The 20,500-nt window shown below is 41.5% G+C and overlaps 2 protein-coding genes across 3 annotated transcripts in view; one reads left to right on the forward strand and one right to left on the reverse strand.

Moving 5' to 3' along the window:
• CFAP44 (cilia and flagella associated protein 44) overlaps positions 1-15,696 on the forward strand; it is a 132,393-nt gene extending 116,697 nt beyond the window's left edge. The window contains exons 29-35 of the mRNA XM_060149045.1: positions 2,487-2,597; positions 3,859-3,989; positions 5,247-5,363; positions 6,232-6,433; positions 10,146-10,306; positions 11,809-11,943; positions 15,523-15,696. Of these exons, the coding sequence (XP_060005028.1) occupies positions 2,487-2,597; positions 3,859-3,989; positions 5,247-5,363; positions 6,232-6,433; positions 10,146-10,306; positions 11,809-11,943; positions 15,523-15,696 (1,031 nt within the window). The remainder of the gene's footprint in view (positions 1-2,486; positions 2,598-3,858; positions 3,990-5,246; positions 5,364-6,231; positions 6,434-10,145; positions 10,307-11,808; positions 11,944-15,522) is intronic.
• Positions 15,697-19,665: 3,969 nt separating this feature from the next.
• Positions 19,666-20,500, reverse strand: part of BOC (BOC cell adhesion associated, oncogene regulated) — a 79,710-nt gene continuing 78,875 nt past the window's right edge. For both annotated transcript variants that reach the window (XM_060150606.1, XM_060150605.1), the window contains exon 20: positions 19,666-20,428. In XM_060150606.1, the coding sequence (XP_060006589.1) occupies positions 20,241-20,428 (188 nt within the window). In that variant the 3' untranslated portion in view covers positions 19,666-20,240. The remainder of the gene's footprint in view (positions 20,429-20,500) is intronic.

Below are 20,500 nucleotides of genomic sequence, written 5' to 3' on the forward strand. Positions count from 1 at the left end.
CTGGGGTTTGGATTCTGTTTGTTTTTCCAGTTTGTTTTCTCTCTGTTGTTCAAACTGGCTACTTTCTACTGTTCTTTCTTCAGGTTCACTGATTCATTTCTCTGTCCCCTCCATTCTGCTGTTGAACCCATCCATTAGTTTCTATTCTAATTATTGTATTTTTCAGTTCTAAAATTTCCATTTAGTTCTTCTTTATATAAATAAATAGGCTGAGACTATTTCTTTGAGGCATTGCATTTTTTCATTTGCTTCAAGTGTGTTCATAATTGCTCATTGAAGCATTTTTATCTTGCCTGTTTAAAGTACTTTGTCAGATAATTCTAACATTCCTGTCATCTTAGTGTTAACATTTATTGGTTGTCTTTTCTCATTCAGTTGGAGATATTCTTGGTTCTTGGTATGATGCCTGACTTTCAGTTGAGAGCTGGAGACGTTCATATTATGTATGAGATTCTGTATCTTATTTAAATCTTCTGGTTTACTTGGCTTTCTCTAACACTGCCAGAGGAAGGAGTGGGTGCATCCTCCTTACTGCCAGGTGGAGGTACTCAGCCTTTTTTTTAACCCAAGGGAAGGGAGATCTCCTTACTATTGTTGTGTGCAGATGGGAGTCCCAGCTCCCCACAGAATCTCTACTGACAGCATGGTGAGGTCATTTGGCTAGAGAGAGCAGGTTCTGGTTGGGCCTTTCTTTATCTGCACCTGTTGGTGTTTCAGGTTTCTTAGTCTTCTCCATCTCTGAGATACAGGGCAAAAAAAAAAGGCCCAAGGAACTCACCACAGTGTTGTTCCTCAGGGTTCAAAGTGCATTAGTAGGTCTGCTGCCTTCTCCCCACTTCTCAGAGTCTTCTTGTGTTTGTTTTACATATAATGTCCAGGGGTTTGGGCTGTATTTAGTGGGAGGAATAGGGGAAGTAGATCTGCTTCATTTTCTTGAAAACAGAAATCTATGTAAGAATTTTAAAGCCTAATTTTAAACTTTGCTGATTTATTCCATAAGGTGGTACAGATCACTTGTAGTCATTTTAAGAGACATTTTAATTAAATTAATTAATTAATTTATTTATTTTTGGCTGCGTTGGGTCTTTGTTGCTGGGTGCAGGTTTTCTCTAGTTGTGGTGAGTGAGGGCTACTCTTTGTTGCGGTGTGTGGGTTTCTAATTGCGGTGGCTTCTCTTGTTGCGGAGCACGGGCTCTAGGCATGCGGGCTTCAGTAGTTGTGGCTCGTGGGCTCTACAGTGCAGTCTCAGTAATTGTGGCGCACAGGCTTAGTTGCTCCGCGGCACATGGGACCATCCTGGACCAGGGCTCGAACACATGTCCCATGTATTGGCAGGCGGATTCTTAACCACTGTGCCACCAGGAAAGTTCTGAGACATTTTAATTTAACAAATCTTCTAGTGAGTATAAGGTCCACTTCTTATCTCTGTTTTTTGATGTTCCATATAATGGAAATTGCCACATGGGCTCAAGGTGTTTTAAAAGAAAATGGGGTTAGAGTTGAGTGGGGGAGGTCTACAATTCCTTATCCAAAACTCTTGGGAGCAGATGTACTTTAGTATTCAAAAAATTTTATAAAATATATTAAATATGACATTGTTAAAGGAAAAAATCATTCATGACACTTGTTAAGAATAAGGCAGACTTTATTCAGGGGGATCACTATAATGGAATTTTATAGTAGGGGAGAGATCAGCTCAACTCTGAATACAACAAGGCAAGTGGAGATTTATAGCCAAGGAGCATGGTCAGGGTTAGTTGATAGAAAATTACTAAGAGGTAGGGTAATTCTTTGCTAAACTGACCTAACAGGGTTTCTGTTGAAGGCAGGCCAGAGTGATAAGATATTGAGGGTAGGGAATAAGGAATTCGACCAGCTATCAAGGGTGGGGAATTACTCAGCAGGACTCTTGCTAAAACTGAACCAAATGGGCCCAGGACAGAGCCCATTTAGTTCAAAGTCAAGCACTAGTCAGAGGACTCAGAGGAGTCTGACTCAAGTTTGGTTAAAGGCGAGAGTCTTTGTCAACTAACACCCCCAGCAGGGTTTGGTGCAGAATCTCTAAATCAAACGTCGTAATACTTCTGCAGCAAGACATGAATATTCACACTAAGTAGGTTAAGTGAAGATTATAAATGGTATTACTTCGGTTCAGAGAAGTTATGAAAAACCTTCTCTGTTTTCAGAGCGCTGTGGTTTAGGAATTGTGGACTGTATAACCAAGTGTGTGTTAGGTGGGTCACAGCATAAGCAGCTTGGCAGCCTCCCTGACTCAATGCATTGAAATTAATTGCACAACCTTCTGCAGGCATTTGAGTTTGTGGTCTCTGTATCCGTAACCATTTAAAATTCTTCTAAAAATACTGAATAATTTCCTTATTTACCTGTTGTTTCCCTAGTAACTAACTCATTGAAAAATGATTTATTTTTAAAGTCTTAACACAGGAACTTCTCTGCTTATTAACAATGTTTCCCTCTCTCCTCAGATGAAGATGAAGAAAGTGATGAATCAAGTGAAGAAGAATCCAGCTTGGAGAGTGATGAGGATGAGTCTGGATCTGAAGATGAGGTTTTTGATGATTCTATCTGCCCAACAAGTAAGTGGGATAAAACCATGCATTCTCTGTTACGTGTGACTGTGGATTGATAATACCAAAAATTCCCTTTTATTGGTTTCTCGATTGTCTCATAATGATATTTAAGGAAAGGATGGCTTAATATGTATGAAGTATAGTCTAATGGATACTCTTTGGGGCTCTCTGGACAATTAATTTTCTGTTTCTTGAGGCAGATATTTATAAGTACCCAATTAAATAATCTGCAGACAATCTCTAGTTGATTCAGAGTCATAAATTATGCAGAAAGTTTCATTTTATAGAGAAACAGAAGATTTATATATAAAAATATATACTTAAGTATATTTTTATAAAGCTCTTCCTTTTTGCCAAACCATTCAGTTTTCATATTTCAAACCTGTTTTGTAAGGGCAATTTTTACGTTTCCTGGAGATGCTTGGTGAAACCAGTCTGAAATATTCTTACAGTCCAATATTCTTATAGTCCAGACCAATATCCTTACAGGCTCAATACATGAATGGCTCAGTAGGAAAACTGTTTCTTCTTGGTCTGAAATTATTTTCCTAGGTATTTCATATCAATTATAAATCAAATTTTAAAGTCAAATAAAGTTTAAATCTTGTTTTGATTTTGAAAATAAGAATCTCCTTAAAATCATATTTGTGAGTGGAAGAAAGCTAGAAAATCTTGTAGTGCAACTTGTTATCTTATAGCAGGATTAAACGGCTTGAACAAAGGCTCACAGTTAGTTTAGTGGTAGAACTCGGGATGGAGCTATGGTTCCTAAATTCCATTGTAGTGATCCATTATATTTTCACATTCTTTATCAATTACTCAGTGGATAAATGTGGCTGTCAGTGTGATATAGTGGAAATTAATACAGAGGTACTGTACTTGAATCCCATTCTGTCACATATCAGCTGTGTGACCTCTCTGAGGCTTACGGTGGTCGGGTGGTCGTGACCTATAAAATGGGAACAACAGTCTCTACCTTGCAGGGCCTGTGAGCCTTGAATGAGATAAGGTACATAAAGGACCCAACACCGAGCCTGGCTCAGAGCACTGCTCAGAACATCAATACTAGTATCATAACCACTATCATGATTATTAATACTATTCATAATTTCTACCCAGAATAATTTCTACCTGGAGCCCTAAGTATGATGGAACCTTGCTGGAGTAGATGGACATTAATAATTCTGAAGCTCCAAAGTCCACACTTATTGTATTACTACATTCCCTAACAAATGGGGCTGCTTTGCTGTTTTGACTGTCTTTTCAGATTGTGATAAGGGTCTCTTTGAACTGGCCCTTCAACTTCGAGAGAAAAGGCTGGACATTGAAGAGGCCTTAGTTGAAGAAAAGAAAGTGATCGATAACCTCAGAAAGGAATATGATACATTGTCCAAAAAAGTATGTTGGTCTGCCCTTCTCAGGTCTGTTCATCCTCTCCCAACAAGCTACATCTCCTTGCAGCTATAATATTGCTATTTCATAGCAATGGCATGAGTTAGGACTTCTTGTAAGAGAACAGACATTTCCCATGTTATATCCATTTACAGTTGTGGTTGAGGGGCCATTGCTCTTTTAATGACTGGGACTTTCTTTATCTAAATCATTGGCCTCCAAACTTTTTTGATTACATACTTCTATAAGTAAAAAAATTGTGGAGCACATATTCCCACAATAAATGTATATTTATTTATAAATTATATACATGAACTATTGTACTAATATATTTTATGTATTATGAAACATTTGCAAAAACAGAAATTAACAAGAATAAGATAAAAGTAAATAGAAATTGAAACTTCTTTCCGGACCCCAGTAGATGACTTTGACACTCTGGGGTGTATGCATTCCATGTGGGAGGCCACTAAGCTAAACTTCTGGTACAATTATAGTGATTTTTCTGCTGTATCTGCTCAGTTTCCCTCTTAAGTACTCTTTCCTAGAGCAGCATCACTTGACTCATATTCAGAAATATTTTTGATAGATTGCTTCTCCTCTTGAACAAGGAAATGATTTGGAAAACTTTCTAGTATTTTAGGAGATGAAGCTATGTGCTTTAGAAATACTGTAGTTAGTAGTTTCATTACTTTAAAGGGCTTTTTTCTCTAGTTTATTGATGTCATTATGACCAAATGAGATTTGAACCATCCTGACAAAGACATTCCAGGCTGAGAGATGCTTTTTTTTTTTTTTTTTTTTTTTTTTTGCGGTACGCGGGCCTCTCACTGTTGTGGCCTCTCCCGTTGCGGAGCACAGGCTCCGGACGCGCAGGCTTAGCAGCCATGGCTCACGGGCCCAGCCACTCTGCGGCATGTGGGATCTTCCCGGAGCGGGGCACTGCACCAGGGAAGCCCTGAGGGATGCTTTTACTGCAGAAAACAAAAGGGAGATGGGGACAAGTCTTCTGAGTTTTCATTAACAAAACCTATACAACTCTGGGGTCATTAGAACAATTGAAAAAAGTGGTGTGGATCACGACTTAGCAGGAAGAGAATAATATATATTGCTGGGCTGCAGACTGGGATCGTCCATTTAATCACAGTCCAACAAAGCAGATCCAGCTCACGCTTTTGCTTCCTCCCAGAAAGGCTTCATTTACCACCTCGGGTATATATTCAGTGAATCTTTTCAACATCTCACACATGGGGCTTTCCACAGGTCAAGATTGTGGCAACTAACCTGAACATGGCCGAGGAGGCCCTGGAGGCTTATCAACGTGAGAAGCAGCAGCGGTTGAATGAGCTGCTGGTTGTGATTCCTCTCAAGCTCCACCAGGTGACGGGTCTGAGAGGTCGCCCCACCCTGTCTGAGCAGGAAAGCCATATGACACTCAGGCTTTTCCAGAGAAAAATTCATGGGCCACTAGGGGGCAGAAGTGCAGTCCTTGTGAGAAATCTACCTGTAGAATGACACCCCAACTTTTCTTACCCCTTCTGAGATTGTTATAAAAGCATAATATGAAAACATGTGTATTTCCCTGTGGTCCATTATCACTTTGAAAGTTGAATCATTTCAAGTCTGAAGAAATGAGAAGCCTATGACTTAAGGGAATGGCTTGAAGGTTGAAATGTTGGCTCTTGGACACATGTCACTTTTCACACCATCTTTAAGTAGACATGAACTAATGATGCAAGAAGTAGCTTCACTTAATCTCTACTTGTTAATGAGGGAGGTTAAGATAAAAGGAAAATATTCTTTCTCTTTTTTCCCTCTCTTTGTTCATCTCTATATCCCGCTCAAACTGCAACTTACATTAAAATGCAGAGATCATATCAGCGAAGTACCATGTTTTGTCACGTAATAGAGAAAGCTGTATGTTAGAAGAAAAACCTAAGATCAGCCTTACATACATCTTGTTTAACCTGACCCAAACAGGATTAGCGATCTGTAGCAATTTGCCTAATATGCCAACCCTGAAATGTCCGTTCCATCCTTATGCAGTAGATATCAAGCATGGTCTTTTTGGAAAGAAGTGCTGTCCCAGAGGGACATAATGTGACTTCTATTTGAAAGTGGCTTCCTGCTTTTACCTTACTCAGTGGTGACAAGGGACAGAGAAAGAAGTGTTTCCCTTATGCTTTCCATGACCTTCAGTTTAGCTTGGTCTTTGTCTATTTTGATTTGTTTTGTTTTGCTTTTGTAGATAGAGTATGTGGTATTCGGAGAAATACCTAGTGATCTTTCTGGAACTTTGGTCTTTTCGAACCACTCCTTGGGACGACTGCAAGAACGAATTGTCCAGCTCCACGAGGAAAATTCCCAGCAGCAAAAACTTAACAAAGATTGCCGGGAACGGCGTAAACAGCTCATCCGAGAAAAGAGAGAGATGGCCAAAACTATACAGAGTGAGTATTAAGCCCGTGGCTTATTTAGTAATATTTATTGATTAAAGAGGGAACTGTCAAGTGACCATCTCCAACTTTGAAAACAGTAGGTCATCACAGATCGGAACCACTGAGAGGAAATAACACCTTCCCGTCTTCCCACTTACTCTCTCTCCTGATTCTATCAAAAGGTCATTCTCCTGGTTTAAAAGGATAAATATTTTGTCATAGAAACAGTTTCTCGCAATTTTTAAAGGTTTTATGTATAATAAATTATAGAATAATACAGCAATAGCCCCTGTACCCACTAGCAAGCTTAAGAAATAAGCATTGAAGATACAACTGAAGGCCCTTCTCCTTATAATACTGTTCTGCTCTCTCCTTCCCCAGAATCAACCACCAGGCACGTCTGTATACATATGGATGTATCCACACACAGTATACAAAGTGCCTTTGTATGTTTTTAACTGTAATATAATATTAGTCCTATCATTTTGCAGTTCACTTTATTAAACCAGGTTTTGAGAGTAATCCGTATTGCTACAGATAATTACTCATTTTAACTGGTACTACAATATTCCATTGTAGGACTATACGAGTTTTTCTTCAGTCTCCTGTGGATGGATATTTAGGGTACTTGTAATTTTTCATGATTACAGGCAGTGTTACAGTGAACCTTCTTGTACATGTCTCCCTGTGCATGTGTGGAAGGAGGTGAGTCCCCAGGACTGGGGGCTCTGGGTGAGAGGGGGGTGTGTGCATTTTCCGCTCTCCTGGGTATTGTCAAGTTGCCCTCCAAAGTGGCTGTACCCTTTTCTCGCCCTTGGCAGTGTGAGAATTTCCTGGGCTCCATAGTCTAATCAACACTTAATACTGCTAGACTTTCATATTTCTGCCAACCTTGTAGATGTTAAAATTGTATTCCACTGTTTCCTGAAGTCTTTGAGGTTGAATGTCTTCACATAGCTTATTTGCTGTTTATTTGTGTTTCCTTTTCTTGCCTGTCATACACTTTGCCCATTTTTTTACTTGTTTTTTTTATTTTATTGATTGTAGGGAGTTTTTTCCTATATGTCTTTGTCCATTACATTCACTTCGAATCTTTTCTAATATGTGTCTCGCCTTTTTACTTTATTTACTGTATCTTTTTGGGATACAGACATTTAAAAATCTCAATGTAATTAATTTTATCAATCTATTTATAGTTTGTTCATTGTGTGTGTGTGTGTGTGTGTCTTAAGAAATCCTTTCCTATTTTGAGGTCACAAAGATATTTTTCTATCCTTTCTTCTATTAGTGTTCCTCACATTTACGTTCTTAATTCAGATGGAACTGAGGTGTATAGCGTAAGATGTATGGAGTAAAGACAATTCTCTTAAAATACCGTTTGAATATTTGATATATGGAACATATGTGTAAGTGATGAAGTATTCCAACTTTAATAATAATATTACCAATACTATAATAGCATCTACCTTAATGCCACAGACCTGTACACTTTAAAGATTAAAATGGTACATTTTGTTATGTGTATTTTACCACAATTGAATAATATTTTTTAAAAGAAAATTTGAAAAAGAAAAATAGTGGGAAGAATATAGCGGTCAGTCAATCCAAGTGGCTTGGATTTGTAGAGGTCAGTTTCTAATGAGTGATGATGGTTCTACCCTCATGGGTGGCTGGATTATAAAATTTTAAAATACATGTTAGGGCTCTATGTTTGAATAACACTTATTTGAGACATAGAGTTTTCTCAGGTATAAACCTTGAGGCCCCAATGTTTCTCACGTACTTCTCATTCCTTTGGCTTCTGTAGCCTGTGAATGTTGTTTATATTTGGAAATACTATTTGTCAAACCAAGGAACAAACTAGTATGAAAATGAGGAAAGAAGCTTATTTCCTTCTGAGTAACCTCGCAGTTTGGAAAAATGTGTGAAGATAAAATGAAGTATTCACATTTCTGGAATGTTAGTTGAAATTAAAAAAAAAAAAGTCCCATGTGGTTCAAGTTTTATTCAGTGACTTTGAGTTCTTCTCCTACCCCTGGTCCATTTTCTGAAAGCAAGTTGTGAGTCTGGTTAAAGACTGATCTCCTAATTCAGAAGGTGAAGCTAGGAGTGGTTCCTTTACTGTATCTCAAAGAACAAATGCTTACCAGTGATGAGAAACACCACAGTCACTCACTGTTGCCTGCCTCCATCCCTAGACCCAATGGGGAAGAAGAGGAGAGTCTAGAAAATGGGGTGGGGAGAGCACAGCTTGCAGCCATGGGGACAGAGGATGGGGAGTGTTCCAGAAGCCTTTATGTGCCCAGGGAACACTAGCTGGCCTGAGTCAGGAGAAGGGTGTTGTTAGGCTGGCTCCACAGTGGGAAGGGCAAGGACCAGAGTCCATGTCCTAGTACATGAGGCTGCCTTGGGAGAGGGGACCCTGTTATATGGGGCTAGCTGGGGGAAGTCAAGGTTCTTACTGAGGGAGGCCAAGCAGGCAGCCACAGGCTAGCCACACATGTGCCAATAATCCAGTCATTTCATTTGCATCACTGATTATCATGGCCACCGCATGACACAAGTCCATGGGGCGCCACTCACGTAGAATAGAAATGAATAACCCTCCCTGGATTGTGCAAAATGGCAGCCATGCTGATTATACCATTATCATTCAGCCATAACGATTATACCTGAATACAAATTCCTGTACTGTAACAGAATTGCATCATCTTGTTACACCTTAGGGCCTTCAGACTTCACTTAGGGGACTCTGGTGACTGAGAAAATCTTGTTACAAGATTATACTTTCTTGGGGAGCTCAGACTCCACAAATGGAATTTTCTCCAGGTTTTCCAGTGTTCACATGTTGAGGAAACACAGTAAACAAAAGTAAAACATATTACATGTTAGATGGAGAGGATTGTTAAGAAGAAAAAATTAGAAAGGGACTGGGAAAGGGTGCTGAGGTCCATAGGAAGCCAGGGAAGAGCTCCCTGGAAAGGTGATATACTTACTAAGATGTGGTTCTCCCTGGTTAGGGGACAAATTACATTTGGTTACACCTTCAGAAATGGGTGTTTTGGAAATGAGTCTTTCACCAGTCTCACAACTTGTTTTCAGAAAATGGGCTGTGTGGAGTGAGTCATGTGGCTATTCGGGAAGAGAATTCCAGACAATTCCATACGAGAATATCCAAGTGAGCCCGGAATGTTTGAGAAGGTTGAGAAAAAGATGTCTGGAGTGAATGAGGAGAGAGGTGTGGGAAAGGAGGTGGGAGAGATAATAGGGGCAGGGCAGGACAGGTAGGACCTTGTGAACCACTGCAAGGATTTTAATATTTTTACTTGGAATAAGATGGAAACTTCTGTTCAGTGACTGTTCTATTCTCAACACCAGATGTTATAGAGATCAGTAATAAAAAATTAAAAACTGAAGGCTTCATAATCCCATTTGGGCCCATGAATAATCTGAGGAGGGGCAGATCAGAAGGTGTAGCCAGTTGGGAAAGATGAGTCCCTTTTACACAGGAATTTGAAGTAGATGAAAAGACAAGAGAGCAATGTGCATTCTAAGTGAGGAAAGTAGTAGGTGAAAAGTCACAGAGGAAAACCCAACTGGTAACGTAAAATCTCTTATCATCTTCCTGCAAAAGCTGTTCCTCAGAATGGTAGTGGTATTGGTATTATTCATTTAATAACAGTGGGATCTGGTGAACAACCTGACAGTGACTGTCTTCTTTTAGAAATGGAAGAAACAGTCAATCAACTAATGGTCAGCAAGTTTGGCCGTGTGGTCAACCTAGAAGCCCTTCAGACACTTTCTGTGAATACAACACTTGAAGAACTAAAGATCAAGAAACTTCGAAAGGAGCTATCAAACGCAAAGGAAATGAAGATGTGGGAGGTTAGGATGAGAGGGCAGGTGATCCACTGGGTGGAGGCAAGGACTCCTGGTGAGCTTTCAGTGGTTCCTGCGAAGCATCTGTATACCTGGAGGCACGTGTGTGAGCCCCACTTGGTTCCTCCATGATCTTAAGCCTGTCTCGGCTTTCTTACCATTCACTTAGTTGAGCCACTGGTCTATCTTGGGATGAAAGCACTAGCATTGGGTCTGGGATCCAGGATTCATGTAAATATGATGGCAAAGTGGCATGAAAGATTACAGAGAGATTCTACTCTGAGGTCTGCATTAAGGTATAAACGTTCTAATAGTGTTAGACATGAACTGCTATACTCTGAGGACCTAATTGTATTATTCTAAATAGCTTTTGATGCTATTTCCATTCTGGAAATTAGAAAAACATCTCTGAGTAATACATTTTATAACAAAGTATCTACTATTTAGCTGGTAGGGTCTTAGAAGGTATTAAATGCCTACACTGTTCCCGGAGCCATGAGATGAGGCAGTACCCCAGTGACAGCCTGATTCAGAGACAGGATTTTATAAGCCCAAAAATAATTATGGCTTCTCCAGTTTTCTGTCTTCACAGTAGATAGGGGAGGAGGAGAGGTTCCTAGCGCTAATCTTTTTTTTAATATTTATTTATTTTCCTTATTTGTTTTTTGGCTGCCTCAGGTCTTAGTTGCAGCACACGGGGTCTTTGTTGAGGCATGCGGGATTTTTTTGTGACGGCGCAAGGTCTGCTCGGGTTTCTCTCTAGTTGTGGCGTGAGGGTTCTCTCTCTCTAGTTGTGGCGCGCCGGGCTCCGGGGCACGTGGGCTCTGTAGTTTGCTGCGCGTGGGCTCTGGTCGATGCGCGCAAGCTCAATTGTTGTGGTACGTGGGCTTAGTTGCCCCATGGCATGTGGGATTTAACCTGTGTCCCCTGCACTGGAAGGCGGATTCTTTACCACTGGACCACCAGGGAAGTCCCTCCTAGTGCTATCTTGTCTCATTGAAGATTTGCCACTGTACCGTGAAGAAACAAATTACTTCAGTGTTAGTGTCAGTGGGATGGTCCCTATCAGGGTAGTGCTGGAGATAATATGTGCTACCTAAAATAATTTGTTGGAGTAGTAGGAGAACAAAGGAAAGCCACTGGCACACGTATGGCCATTCAAGCGGGCCACCTTGAGGATCCTGGGCCAAGACTGGGGAAAAAGCAATACAGGAGTATTTCCTGCTTAAAGGATCATTCTCCCTTTTAATGAATGAATACCATCACTCAGTATGCACCCTAATGTCATTGCTCAACAATGGAGTGATGTCTATCTTATTTTTACCTACTTTCATCCTGCTTACATTCTTCTTTAATCAAACCAGACCCGGTGCACTTCTGATATTATTGGCTTATTGTCTTTTTCTATGTGCACATCACTCCATTTGCCTGGTGGTTTTGATCAAATCATTCATTTTTCTCTGCTTCCTCATTCACTTAATCCATTTTGCATCTTTCTGCCCCGGTAGGAAAAGATTGCTCAAATGCGACGGGAATTGATGATGAAGACAAAAGAACACACCAAAAAACTTCATCAGATGAATGATTTATGTACTGAAAAGAAGAAACTTGATTCTCAGTTGAATATTCTACAGAACCAACAGGTATGTTCCTTTTCTTCAGACCTTTTGTCAGAATTGGGGATGTTCTATAAAGGGACTATCAAGTGCTGGCTTTTAAACAAACCTTGATCTTGGACGTTTCTGGCCCACTTGGGTCCCTGAGGACAGAGTTGATACCGTCTGTATTAAAATGAGCCTGAGGGACTAGCTTTACTGTATGCCTACTGGGTACCATGAATTCATACAAGTACTAATTAAGGGATTTGCCTTGGCCCTTGCAGATGTAGGGTTACTTAGGTATAAATAATGACATCAACATGCTCCCTGAATTTGGTGTCAAACATCCATTTCCAATACAGGTTTACTTCCTTTGACCTACAGGGGGCCTCCTGAATTATGGGAGGCCACATGTTACTTATTAAAACACTTGTTACTTTTTAGGGCTTTCAACTTGCTTTTATATAATATTTATTGAGGCTAACCTAGTAGTACTTAATACAGCATGTGGTGGATAATACTTATTTATAAAGTTTCACCCTATTTAAGCCTTGCCTTCTAGGGACATAACACATGTATGGCATATTCTGAACTATGTGCTATAATCTTTTAATAGTACCTGCAAAAATGCTGTTTTCTTTTTTTTTTTTTTCTCTTGGTTTTCTTTACGTGCCCAGGAAATGTTCTAAGCCAGGGGTTCTCAAAGTGCGGTTCCCCCAGATCTACAGAATCAGAGGCTGTGGGGGAGGGGTCCAGCAATCTAGAACAAGCCTTCCAGCTGATTCAGCCGCATGCTAGAGCTGAAGAATCACCGGTCTAAGCAAAAGTCCAAAAGAAAGAATGAATAAGAGGCTCTGGGAGGTTTACAACTAAAATAGAGAGGAAGCCTAGAATCTGAATATCAAAGGCCCTTTATCCACTAAAGAATTATTGAATGAAGGGTCACAGCAGTATTCAAGAGCGGTGATGCCTAGACAGACTCTTCACAGAGTCGTCAGGGAGTAAACATCTGTTGACTTGATGTGCTTTGAACGTCCAGATACCTTGGAGAGGAAAGAGTTTGGAGGCAGATCAGTTGACTGGGAAAGGGAATTAATTGTGTAGGTCTCTTTACATAGTATATCTTTATATATATAGCTTTACATGTATGGTCTCTTTCCATTGGCTGTCTCATTGAATCTTCAAAATACCACTTTCCAAAGCTCAGAGTGGTGAAGTAACGTGCTCATGCTCTCAGAGCTAATGCGTGGGGAAGTTTCTTTTTTTTAACATCTTTATTGGAGTATAATTGCTTTACAATGGTGTGTTAGTTTCTGTGTATAACAAAGTGAATCAGCTATACGTATACATATATCCCCATATCCCCTCCCTCTTGCATCTCCCTCCCACCCCTCTAGGTGGTCACAAAGCACCGAGCTGATCTCCCTGTGCTATGCGGCTGCTTCCCACTAGCTATCTATTTTACATTTGGTAGTGTATATATGTCCATGCCACTCTCTCACTTCGTCCCAGCTTACCCTTCCCCCTCCCCGTGTCCTCAAGTCCATTTTCTACGTCTGCGTCTTTATTCCTGTCCTGCCCCTAGGTTCTTCAGAACCCATTTTTTTTTTAGATTCTATATATATGTGTTAGCATATGGTATTTGTTTTTCTCTTTCTGACTGACTTCACTTTGTATGACAGACTCTAGGTCCACTGACCTCACTACAAGTAACTCAGTTTCGTTCCTTTTTATGGCTGAGTAATATTCCATTGTATAAATGTGCCACATCATCTTTATCCATTCATCTGCTGATGGACGCTTAGGTTGCTTCCACGTCCCTGCTATTGTAAATAGAGCTGCAGTGAACGGGAAGTTTGCTTTTAAACTGTCTGACTCCATAGCTATTACTCTTACAACAATCTAGGCATGGATTGGGATGAAGATGGCAAGGACAAAAAACCAACAGTCAAAGACATTTCAAAGTAAGAAGAGCCAAAATTTGTTTGGATATGGTAAAGAGAATGAGGGAAAAGCTAAGGTGACTTCAGAGTGACTGACTGGGCATGAGGGGCCGTGCATTTAGCTACAAGTAACCAAAAGCCCCACTTTTGAAGAGTAGCTTAAACAAATAGGGGTGCTTTTCCTCACTTAACAAGAAGTCTGCAGGAGATGACTGAGGGGTTTTAGTTTAGTGGGGCTGTGATGTCAGGGCCAGTATCTCTGTGACTCTCTCCGTGGCTGAAGTTTCCTTCAGAGTCACAGACAGCTGCCCCAGCTCTGTGGTTGCTGCCCAAATGCCAGACTCTTGTGTCCCTTTCATTAAGAAAGCAAATGTTTTCTGCTACATCTACTTAGCCACTCCCAGCTGGAAAAGAAAGTGGCTAAGGTCAGTGTTTAGTTTTCACAGCCCCTGAAGTGAAGGTGGGCAAGGGAGAAGAGGCAAGAAGGTACTGGGGGCTTCCCTGGTGGCGCAGTGGTTGAGAGTCCGCCCGCCGATGCAGGGGACACGGGTTCGTGCCCTGGTCCGGGAAGATCCCACATGCCGCGGAGCGGCTGGGCCCGTGAGCCATGGCCGCAGAGCCTGCGTGTCTGGAGCCTGTGCTCCGCAACGGGAGAGGCCACAACAGTGAGAGGCCTGCGTACCGCAAAAAAAAAAAAAAAAGAAGGTACTGGGTAATGACAACCCCTACTTATGAGGAAGGGCTGCCATAGTAAGTGGGGTAACAGACAAATCATGGGCTTTTGGCTTCAGGTAACCTGGTTCTCATCCTGCTTCCAGTCCTTAATATTATAGTGACTTGGGCCAGTTCATAAACCTGTCAGTTTCTGTATCTTTAAAATTGGAATAACACCACCTGGTTCTGAGTTGTGAGGATCACATGAGGTTGCAGACATAAAGCACCTGGCACGGAGAAGATAACTAGGTGTTATGTCCCTTCCTTTAATGCACGTTCAGATTTATTGAGCGTCTACTTATGTAACAAGTTCTAGGGCGGATGCTGGGTAGAGTGGTGAGATCCAGGCATACTGGGCTCTATTTCTAAGGCACAGGATCTAGCAAGAAAGATATCAAACAAGCACTTAGGTCAAACCATAGGAAACTGCTACTTTTTAGGCTAAAAAATGGTCACATGTCACAAATTTCAAATGGTTCAGTCTAATAACTACAATGATGAGTGATGGATGATTTGACAGAACGTAGAACAGGAACCCTAACCCAGCCCATGGGGTGAAGAAATCCTCCCTAAAACTGATGTCTGAAACATGAGCAGGAATTGGCTGGGCAGGGGAAGAAATCAGATGAGGGAATAAAGATTTCTTTCTTGGAAAACAAGATATGGGCTGTCTAGGAAAAGGAGGTACCTGGCCTTTTAGAATTCCAGCGATGAGTCCTGTAGGGTATGAGTGACTGATAGCTAGCTTCATGAGTTACCCTCTAAAGGGGATTTGCATTTTAAGAGTTGCCTTATTAGCTCAAAGGGACACCTTTCCAATGGTAGGATTTCAGTGGAGGACTTGAAGGCTTCTTAAAATCAGGAGCGGTGGCTCTTTAAGTCAGGCACACCTAAAAGACAAATTAAGACAGGGGTGTTTCCATAGTCCAAATGGTGCTTAAAGCAGGGAGGTGTTTTCTCTCAACAGGGCAATGCCTTCCAGGGCCCCCGGAAAGCAGATATTGTGGCAAGAGAGAAGGTCACTGAATTGATCCAAGTCCAGGCCCAAAGGATTATGGCCTTAAAGGAAGAGGTTGCTCTTTTGCGTAAGAAAGGTGGCCTTGTTCTCCCCCCCATTCACTCTCCACAAGAGAATGAATGAAGCCCGTGGGCCTTAAGTTTGCTTTTTTCTCAAATCCAGCCAAGATTTCTGACACTTAATTCAACAGATGTTCTGTTTCCTTGTCGCCTGCAACAATCCTACTGTTTTAAAGTGAACTTATCTGAAAGTCTAAAACCACATCCAGTCATGTAGTTTTAATAATTTCCCCCCAACTGCTTATCTTAAAACTGACTACAGCACCCAACAGCTACTTATTATTGAACTGAACCAATGCAGATGTGTTTGCAACCAACTGGGTCAAATATGAAGTCTTAGGAGGCTGTTACCTTAAGTCGCCAGAAACCATCGGTAATATATCCTGTTTCAGGAAATTTGTTTTTTGGTTATCTGAATTCTTAGCCATTAGCAAGAAAATCGATCATTCAGCAAACCATGAGAAAACTTCCTTTTCTTGGTCGTTGGATCCTTGGAAAATAAACTTTGATGTTATCAGGTATTCTCTGAGAGGACACAAGAGAACAAAAACTATTTTGCCAACAATATCTGAGAAAAGTGCAATTTAGAATTTTGACATTGTTAACTTCATAAGGCAGTTATTTGAGGGGTCGGGATTCAGGAAATGCAGACAGAAAGAGCAGAGCAGTTTGCTTTAGACTGGCATAAAGCAAAAAAATAAACAGCTTCCTGAATCACCCATAGTTTTAGCAACCTCCTCAGCTCTGGGTGGAGCACAGAAGTATGTTTTGCAAAATGGTTGAGAAGGAGGCTCTTTGAAGGTGTCTGCAACTCTACCAGTATTCTAAGCACTTCCTATAGTTTCTCATGTCCTGTGCCATTTTCTTTCTGTTTCTACTTGAGTCATTTGCTGGTTTTGATATAGATCAGGAAGTAATGAAATAGATCCCATCACTGAGAGATCAACTCTAATAATCACTTTTGATTGTATATAACATTTAAACTAATTTGGGAGTATTCTTTTGGTTTGGGGGTAAGAATGATTTCACTGATATTTGGATTCCTGTTAGTACTAGAACATAGCACTTTAAATTCCGTGCTCTATGGGTCCATTTTAATGAGCTACTCCCTTGAGGCCATCCCAGAATATGAATTGGTTACCGAAAAGGAAAGGGAAAGGCGGCAATGTTGCACCAATGTAGAAAGTGACCTCAGCAAGGTCAAGTTTTCGTAACCTGTCTAGCCTGCTGATCTGTCCCCCAAAATTATAGACAGGACTTGGGGTTTTTTGTATGTTGGAATATATATATATATATATTACAGGGGGCCACTTGGCCTATTGTGTCTCTAAGATCCTTTCATACTCCTATTTGAGAGGTCCAAATAGCTCACTGTTTGTGCCCATCACCACAGAGCTCTGATGTAGCAGCTCTTCTGCTGGAGAGCACCCTTTATCACATTCTCTGCTGTACACCCTAAACTATGTGTGTACACCCTTAACTATGTGTGCCCTTCAAGCATTTCAAAAACATGTGCTAGTCACAGTTCTGAGTGATTTACCTACTTAGTTATTCCTGCATAAAAAATCACCCCCAAACATAGCTTCAAACAACATTATCTCACCCACCCAGTTTCTGAGGGTCAGGAAGCTGGGAGCTACTTAGCTGGGTGTTTCCAGCTCAGGTCTCTTACGAAGTTGTAGTCAAGCTGTGAGCTGGGGCCGCGTCCATCTGAAGCTTGGCTGCAGCAGGAAGAGCTACCACCAAACTTAACGTAACTGGCTGGCTACGACCTTGAGCGGCCGCCTGGATACAGTGGGTGGTCCCGGAGGAGACACTATCCCCTTGTTGTGGTGAGAGCTAGGGTAAAAATTACATTATTTTCCTGGGCCTCACTGTCAGACAAATGAGAGATCTGGATAAGCTCTGAGGCTTCTTCCCATTCTGAATCCTGAGATTCTAATTGCAGCAAGAATGAATTTAGTCTATGGATGAGTAAAACCAGTCAGGATTATTACTTTTTCCCAAACTGAACTAGACAAAAATCACTAAAGTTTACAATATTAGGCATTCATACAGCATGTTTGGGATTTGACAATACAGTTAATTCATTTTTATTTTGAATTAGATAAGAAAGATAGCTTTCGTTTCATTTCATTGATCCCAGGCTTAGTCTTGAACCTATAGCAACTGAGTCTTCGGGAGGTTTAATAGCAAGCAGGAGGTTTAATAGCAAGCAGGGTGCAGCCCTGGCTGGGGGTGGATGGAGAGCTGTCCTAGTCTCCTGATCTAACTGTGCTCTGCCTCCTGCTGTGCCCTTAGAGAACGCAGCCTCACCTTTGAAAGAGGCCAAAAATCTGCCTGAGTTACTCGAGGATCAACTGTTAATGTCCCTTGGTTATTCTGAACCCTCGTCCATAGTATCATCAAATCTCAACATTGAAAGAAAAACTGTAGAGTCCAGCCCCTCTGTCAGAACTTCACAGGAAAAGGAGTTTCTCATTCCTGCCGACTCAGCCTGTCCTGTGTGGCTGTCCTGAGCCATGAGCTGAACTCCACACCACCACCAGCTCCTGCCCAACTAGGTCTTACTCTTCCTTTTGATTAATTTATATAGCCACTGCTGACTGAATCAGATTTTTAAAAGGCACTATAATAATTAACCTGAATCTAAAGAAATGCAAGATGTGATGAAACTGAATATCTAAGCTGTTTCCTTTTCTAGGCTAAAATTTAAAGGCCTGATGCCTAACCTTTTCCTCCTCTCCTGCAATTGGCTAAAGTAAATATGCACATTTATCTCATTTAACCTGCCTTAGAAGTGCTTTTTCATTCCCAGGCTTTTTTTTTTTTTTTTTTTTTTGAGAGCTAAAAGCACTGTTGTCACATAAAACTGCTTTCTGCACAGCACTGGAACCATACCACTTCCATGAAGTTCACCAAAACTCACCTTGACAACCACTGGGATCATCAAGCATTAAGAAAACAGGGGAGTTTTTTTGTTTTCAAAAACCAATGGGCTAGAAGTTGAGTTATAGCCCAGACCTGAGAGGTGAGATCTGTCCCCCTCCTGGAAGTGACCTCTAGGCCCTTAGATGCCAGATTGTGTCTGAAGTCACAATATCTTTTCTCTTCTCTTCCTTGCTCTACGTCTCCTTTCCTATCATTTCCGTATTCCTACAGTCCTTCATTTCATTTCTTGAAATATTTTTAAAAGACTGCTTTTCTGAAAACCATGTTCCAATTTAGCTGCTGGACAGAGAAAGGATGCAGGAATCTCTTCTGGCCAGCAGAGGGCGCACTTGCCCTAGACCATCAGTCACCTCCTGGGGCTTTCTTAGGACTTTATTGTGACTGGAGTGTGAAGCTAGGGTCTGCCATTGATGACCCGGAAGAGGATTAAGTGTTTCAAGTGGCATTTCATCTGTAACTCAACTCTACTGAAATCTAAAAGGTACCTTTCCCTCCTGAAAACAGTTAAAGTGTGGTAGGGCTCTCGGCAAAAAGCTACAGCCTCCGTCTACTTCCACTTGCCCGGACAAAGGTTGATCCTGTGGTTGGACGGCAGTGAGTAAATGTTGATTTTAAACAACTAGTGAGTCAACTCCCCTGGCCACGTTGCTGTTTCTTTGGAAAGAAGGGAAGTGAATTTTACGAGGCACCATATGTTCACCTGTAGCACAGCACTTCACTAAATGGCATTTTGGAGAAAATACTTAGTCTTCAACACACACCTGTATAGAAAAGATGAGCCTCATTCCTTCCGACCTGACCATAGCTTTACCTCAAGTCCAGTCAGAGAACGGTGAATCTGCTTCTCCTCGCCCACTGTACACTGTGTCCCTCTTGGACTAAACAGTTACCACGCATCTGCATTAATGAAAACACAACTGAGAGTCAATATTTAAAAAGACAAAATTAGAAACATTTGCTACCTTTTCCAGACTTCTCCTCGATGGATCTGAAAACATCACAAGTGGATGTTTCTTCAAATACTCAGACTGAATCCTAACATCTAAAGAGAATGCTGACTCATACATGACTAAGCTGTAGGTTACAGGGAAGACTAAACATTTATTTAGACATTACAGTGTTTATTTTTACAGAGATATGTTGCCACAGATTATTGATTCTGGAAGGTTTGTTAATGCTTACAGTACTATACACATCTTAGTCTAGTCTCACGGGCATCTTGGGAAAACGTTTCCTTTAGCACCAGATCCAGCCACTGTCACGGGTGGCTGCAGCCTCTGATCGCACGGCCCTGGCCCTTCTCTTGCAGTCACTGTGGACAGTGTGCCTAGGAGTCCTCCTTCCACGGGCTTCTCTGTGGGCCTTCTGCAGGGGCCCAGGCAGCGGCGGAGGGTCTAAGGGACGGGCCTGCCTCCTCAGTCTGTGCTGCTCTTTCCCGGTTGACTCCGGTTCCGTTGCGGCTTCTTTGCTTCCCACCTCAGACCTCAGTGGGGAGGATTCCCTATGTCTCTCCAGAATTGTAAAAACATATACATTTATTTACAAGTGCATAAATATATAAATATGGCTATTATAGAAAAATAAATACCAATTTTCTCTCTTTTTTAAAGAAACAACAATATATAGTGTCTTTCTTTCTGGGATATCAGCTTCTGCCTAAATTGTAGGAGGTGGTATTTCAAAAGACATGTGACCCGGTGGGCTGGCGGAGAGCCGCATCCCAAGTTCCTGCCCTACGTAGGCCCCCACGGGGTGCTGGGGACACCAGTCTCCTCTCCCCGCAGGGCAGGAGTCAGGACTGGCCACCTCTTCAACCGGTACGAGGCCCAAGCAGCACCGGGACCCTGAGGGGAGAGAAAAGTGGGAAACGTTAGAATCCAGACTGACCAGGAACTAGTGCTCAGCAGTACTGGGTC

Source organism: Lagenorhynchus albirostris, chromosome 5 (genome assembly GCF_949774975.1).
Source record: "Lagenorhynchus albirostris chromosome 5, mLagAlb1.1, whole genome shotgun sequence".
NCBI lineage: Eukaryota > Metazoa > Chordata > Mammalia > Artiodactyla > Delphinidae > Lagenorhynchus > Lagenorhynchus albirostris.